The sequence below is a fragment of the Limulus polyphemus genome, unplaced genomic scaffold (assembly GCF_000517525.1).
Source record: "Limulus polyphemus unplaced genomic scaffold, Limulus_polyphemus-2.1.2 Scaffold226, whole genome shotgun sequence".
Lineage (NCBI taxonomy): Eukaryota > Metazoa > Arthropoda > Merostomata > Xiphosura > Limulidae > Limulus > Limulus polyphemus.
The window spans coordinates 434,187-440,603 of record NW_013665836.1 but is presented as its reverse complement, the minus strand read 5'-3'; the positions used below and the strand labels follow the sequence as shown (position 1 = coordinate 440,603).

Below are 6,417 nucleotides of genomic sequence, written 5' to 3'. Positions count from 1 at the left end.
CACGTAACCTGAACGATAATAACTGATTTAAATACACTGTAATAACCTGAAGTATGGATTTCACTCACATCTTTCATACTTTCAGGTCATATCAGAATGATCGAAGAAGCATTTGGAGCAACAAAGATTAATACAAGTAAAAGGCTTGAATTTATGCAGTTTTGTAAGTTTCACTTTTTTTTTAATACATTTAATTACTTTCAAGATTATGTTATTGTTTTTAACACTACTTTAAGGTTCTGAAAAACAACAACTACACTTATAAAAATCTAGTAAATATGAATTTTGTACACAGTTGTAACTTGTTTAATAGGTGGATACTTTATGGATCCAAAAACACATCTACATACCGTGTCGGATTCACTGACTCTAGGATAGTGAATAAAACTCAAATAATAAACATAAACACAATAATTAGAATGTCAAAGACTTTGATCAAGTCTCAGTATCTCCGTTTTGCAACAGAAATAGAAAACTAAGTTAAATTTACCTTACAGTTTCTGTGTTCCATTTGACACAAAATAAGAATTTTAGGGACTGTTCTCAAGAAATTATTGTTGGGTCATTAACAAAAACTCTTCATTTCACTTCTTTTTTGGAAAACACACAAAGGGATCTTATTTTTATGGACCAATACTTCAGCATCATACCCAGTAACGCATTACTATCATTGATGATAAATAATCTTTTTTGTTTTGTCTACTTGATACCAAAAAAATAAATAAAACACTCACAAGGCACAGCTTACATCAAAGATGTTATTGATGCACTTCGTGTGTAACGATGAGAAAATACACATACCCACTTCCTTTTTATAACACTCACGTCCATAATATGTTTCCACAGATTACACAGTTTGTCTGTAACAGTCTTGGCCACCGTAGAAGAATGAGAACAACCATTAGATCACCAATCATTATATAAACAAGCATATTTGGAGCTAAATAGAGAAGCAGTTTACGGATGGCCTCAAATAGTGTTCTGCATGCTTTCTGTAAGAATACGTGAGACACTCAGTTTCTTTAGGTTTCTTTAGGATGTTTTTATGTTTGATTTTATGAATACTCTTCAGTAATGTCACATCTGACACAAAAGCAACAACGAAGTGAGTGTGATCCAGCATGATTGCCTCAAAGAGATGCTTACTGCTGCCACTGAAAAATGATTTAAAAACCTTATTAATTCAGTTTATCATTTCCTTTTTAACTTTCATCAAAATAGTTTGTGCTTCAAGTGTTTGTTGGATTTTTTTGATAGTGATATTCTTTGCAATTCATTAATTACAATGATCTCAAATGTTAGAGAAAAAATAATAATTATGACACTCGAAAAGTGTGCTCAATTTTTAAAAATTTCTATTTATTCTGAAGTTTTTAAAATTGATCTGCTTCAAAGTTTATAATATTAAAAGGAGGAACCTGAATTTTGGAGGAAAAGTATATAAGTTGGATAAAATTAGAAAAGTAACAAATTTAATTAACAAAAAAATGTGGTAACCCTTGAAAAAATTTAACGCAATCAATGTAAGAAAAAAATAATTTCATTTCCTCTGACAATGAGTTACCATTATACTAACATTCACTTTCGAGGTCAATGATTTAAATGATTATACCTAAAACAGTACCTAGTTCTAAGAGGGAAAGCAATCTATAGAACAATACAATTCCAATGACGTCACACAAGTCTACATAAACTCAATCCAATCAGTTGCGTTATAAATTTGTGTAGGGCACGCAATTTTAAAAACATTAATTACTATTTTCTAGACTCCTACCAAATTAATTTAATTATAATAATTTCTCCGTACTAGCAGCGGCTACAAGAAAAGCAGAGTTTGGAAAGTAATAATACGAATATTAATTATCCTCACTGAAAACATACAAGATAATTAAAAATTGTTTTCTTCTATGCACTATTACCACTCAACATCTAGACAGATTATTGAAAACGTCAAAGCCAACTACGAAATAACATAAAGCGAAGTCGTATGATAATATAAATATATTAACAATAGTAAATGACTTTTACTTTAGACGATTCCATTACACACAGGACAATAGCACAGGTTTACATGAAGGGTAGGCTATGTATAAGTATTCCTTTGTTGCAAATGATATAAAACTATTTGTGTTCAGTAGTTAACAAAGTCCAGTAACATTTATATTCATGATAAAACCACACTTTGTCTCATTAGTTAACATAGTTGACCATCCAGGGAGGAATATCGATCATTGTATTAATATTTAAACGCCAACTCTGTAGATAACATAGTTGACTATTATGACATATTATGATGAAGCTCACAGACCAAGTTTCTTTGTTAAAAGCAGTTTGCTATATATTCTTTCGAAGAGATAACAGTATTCATTGGTTAAAGCAGTTATGTATCCACCCTCAATATACACACGGCTCATTCTTTACTAATTCACGCTGCGTTTGTAAATATTTTATTTTAGTTTTGTCCGCGAATTACTCCCACAGCTTTGGAGTGAGCAGGATCATACTTGGCAGACTTATTCATGGTAGCCTGGGAGTGTTTGTAATCATACTGCGTAGTCTTCTTTAGGGAGGCTATAGAAGTAGTAATAGATAATGGAGGAGATTGATCGGTAGATTTGGGCCTATGTGAATCGTGTGGGGACCTTTGAACCCCAAACGAAGGGCGGATATCTTATGCCAGTGTTTAATAATGTAATTAAGCATTTACTCTCTCAGTGAAGTTAAATCACCGTATTCATAGCAATATAACTAATGTTCGTTAGCTGTGTTGAGTACTCTCTCTCAAATAATTTTTAGAATCGCTTTTACAAACTATTTACCTGGTCATGAGTAGTTAGTTAAGTATACATATATATATAATTAATTGAAGCATAATATTCAAAATAAAACCATATATCATATTCAATAGTTAATTTATGTGAGTATACTCTATAACTGTTCAACTGTAACCATGCTTTAGTAATCCTTTATATATATATATAAAACATAGTATTGTAATTACAGAAATGCACTTCATGCTCAATGTTTAATGTAACTGAACATTTGCCATCTCAGTAAAGTAAGATTATCATTTAAATTTGTACATTGCTAATATGTAATGTTGAGTATTTTCAATGATAACTTGGAGCGTATCTTTCAAAACAAAAACGGAGTTCATGTTTAATAGCAAAGTTGAGTATCCACTAATCGAAAGAATGCGGAATCTCGAATTTACAAAAACATAAAAACCCTGGTAATCGATAGTTAACACAGTCTCTCAAGAAGGTAGAAGTTCGTTATTGCAACAAAACCAAACTTCACGTCCGGTATATAATAAAATATTAGGTACACCAATTCAGTGGAGCTAGCATATTGTGTTTAAAATAACCCAATTATTGTGTTTAGTTTCTCATCCCTTCTGTCAATAGCATAGCGGTATGTCTGCGGAGTTAGAACGCTAGAAACCGGGTTTCAATACCCGTAGTGGGCAGAGTACAGATAGACCATTGTGATGCTTTGTGCTTAACTTCAAACAAATAAATATAATCACAAGAAAAACATAATTCGTATTCAATATTTAGAATATTGTACTCAGCCAAAAGCATCTCGTGTTCAAAATTTAAAATATTATATTATATAAACATCATCTTAGGAAACTTGGACATCATATTTAGAAAAATAAAATATCTTTGTGTTCAATAGTTTATTTTCCAATGAAGTAAAACATTTGTAGTATTGTATTCTCCCAATGTTTACCAGTTCACTTGGTCTTTTATCACGAAATTTCTCAAAGGCACTGCGTCAATGTTTTAATAATAGTATCACACCTACTACCAATTTGCTGAATTAGTTAAGTAAGGGAATGGTAATATAAACAACAAAAATAAAATAACAACTTATACTCAATGAAAAAAGTGATAAAAGATCAACTCGTATTCATTAAGAGTATATGAGCAACTTTTCTATAAAAGTAGTTAGATTATTCTAATCTAATCTAAACAAAACCACACCTCGTTCTGAGTAGGTTAATATGGATCCTTATTCACTCTCTTAAAAGAGTTCGTTGATTGTTATCATAACAAATCCAATCGCATGTTCTGTGTTTTCACTTGATGAGATAGAATATTATATTCAGAATAAAACCATACTTTGTATTCTATATTTGAAACACAGTTGAAACTATTGCCACTAGAACAAACTACATGTTAGGTCCAATGTTTAATGTAACCAATTATCCACATCTTCATCTTCAATACAAAATCACAATTCCTTTTCTTAGGTAATGATTATCCATTCTTCCATGAGGGGTCGAACATATCAGATGTACTAGCAGACTAGCTAACGTAGAGTAGCTTCTAATCTACTTAAGACATTAGACCATAATTACTACAAAGAAACTTAAAAGCACGTGTTTAGTAGTTAAAGCAGGTTAACATGTATCTGCTCTTCTAGAAAACTAATACAAAGCATCGCATTAATAAGAGAAACCCATATTATATTTAGTAATAAATAGTATATATAAATACTTTCTAACCAAAATCAAATAGAGCACCATAATTATAAGGGCACAATACCTCATACTTAATAGCTAAAATAGTGAAATATCTTGCTTCAAAGAAATTGGAGCATCTCCCCCCCCCCCCCCCACACACACAAGAAAGTTATATCTCATCTTCAGTAAATGACTTAATTGAGTATTCAGATGCCTATTTTCTCAAATGGGTTAATGTGATCTGTTAATATGACATAACTATTTCTTTCAGTCTTGAGACTATTATAGTTTTTTAAAGCTATGGTTTAAACCTTGAAAATTGGCAAAGCATTAGAAACTAATAGACCTAAAATGTTAAGGCCTATTATAGTTTTTTGTTTTTTAAAATTCACAAATTTAGTACATTTTGTAAATTTTTTGTTTGAAACTGTAAGTGCTTTATTGATCTTTCCTAAACATAGCCCTGGTTTTGTCATATCTATAGTTGAAGTCAGTTTACGCAGGGTTCACTGACCAAACAAAAGTGTGGAAGGATAGTGTTGTTAGAAACTATGTTTGCCAGCATGCAATCGGTCAACTGCAAGAGGGATGTTCATTCCCCAACTTCTTTTTTATATTTTAACTTCAATTTAGTCTTTAAAATGTTATCAGGTTTATAAAGTACTCTCTGGAAGTTACTTGGTGTGTTTTTCGCATGATCGTAGTAAAGCATTTTAAACCAATTTATTCCAGTAACATTTCATTGTAGTTTGTTTAAAACGTTGTCTTTTTGCATCCTTTAGTTTTCATTTTTGCCCGTTGTAAATCACGTATGTTTCTTCCTTTGTTTGAAGTAACTACAATAAAGTGTGGAAACACACACACAATATTTGGAATCTCCCGTTTTCCAGATCACCTCACCTGAATAACAATTATATCACAAATTAGGAATACCGTAAAACACGTCGTATCCACAAGGAAACGTTATTTTATATTTTATAATTAATCTAGTTGAGTATTCACCCTTATGATGAAGTTAAAACATGGTATTAAAAATAAAATACGAAACATACGAAGAATATTAACCTGTGATTTAAAATCACATCTATATTTCCAATTTATAATTTATATTTATCATTTCTTATAAATAAGTAAAATGTGGTATTTAAAACAAGATTCTAAATATTTTCAATGATACCTTTTAAGTATTTGTTCTGCTAAAGGATGTAAAACAGCATAAGTACGTCAAGCACCACCCCCTACTCTAAAGGTAAATTCAAAGTTTAGAGAGTAAAATTGTCTGGAACTGCCAAGATGATTAAAGCCTAACTATACAATACTTTTTGGATTTATTTTAAATTCACTTTATTAACTAAATTCCATTTTGAAGATACAACTTAGTCATTAATTATCTCATGTTATTTTCCAATTTCGCTTCTCCGAAAGTCCCTTTTAAAAGGGCATGAAAAACTGATAAGATTTCATATATCTATATGTTTTCCACCTTCATGTTATTTTCCCTTTCCCAACTGAACATGAATAGAATGAAAAAAATAGTGTAATGATACGCAAGTATAAGCTAGTATACACTGGCACGACAATGAACCTGGTAATGCTGTCTATGTTGAATTGTTTTCCCTTAAACACAGAATTTAATAAACATGTTTTGAATATATGGCTCATTACCCATTGCTCTACGTCAAAAAATTGAAAGTGATGGTGGTATTTCTGTCTTCAACCTGAAATAAAATTTTTCGTATCCAGTTCTTTTTACTGGTATTTAAAATCCTTTGCTTATCTTCCATGACAGAAAAAAAGCAACTATTTTAACACAATTGTTGTAGGTTATGTGTAGATTGTATAGGAATTCTTTTTGGCGGCAAAGGACAAATTTATGTGTTTTAATAAAGGTGGCTTCCAAAATATGAAGATGAAAGGTCGACCGACCATTTGGAATAATTTCAAAC

General features: G+C 30.9%; 1 protein-coding gene across 1 annotated transcript in view; it reads right to left on the bottom strand.

Moving 5' to 3' along the window:
- Window positions 1-678: 678 nt before the first annotated feature.
- Window positions 679-6,417, bottom strand: part of LOC106478571 — a 90,147-nt gene continuing 84,408 nt past the window's right edge. The window contains exon 8 of the mRNA XM_022382186.1: window positions 679-1,154. Within this exon, the coding sequence (XP_022237894.1) occupies window positions 1,078-1,154 (77 nt within the window). The 3' untranslated portion in view covers window positions 679-1,077. The remainder of the gene's footprint in view (window positions 1,155-6,417) is intronic.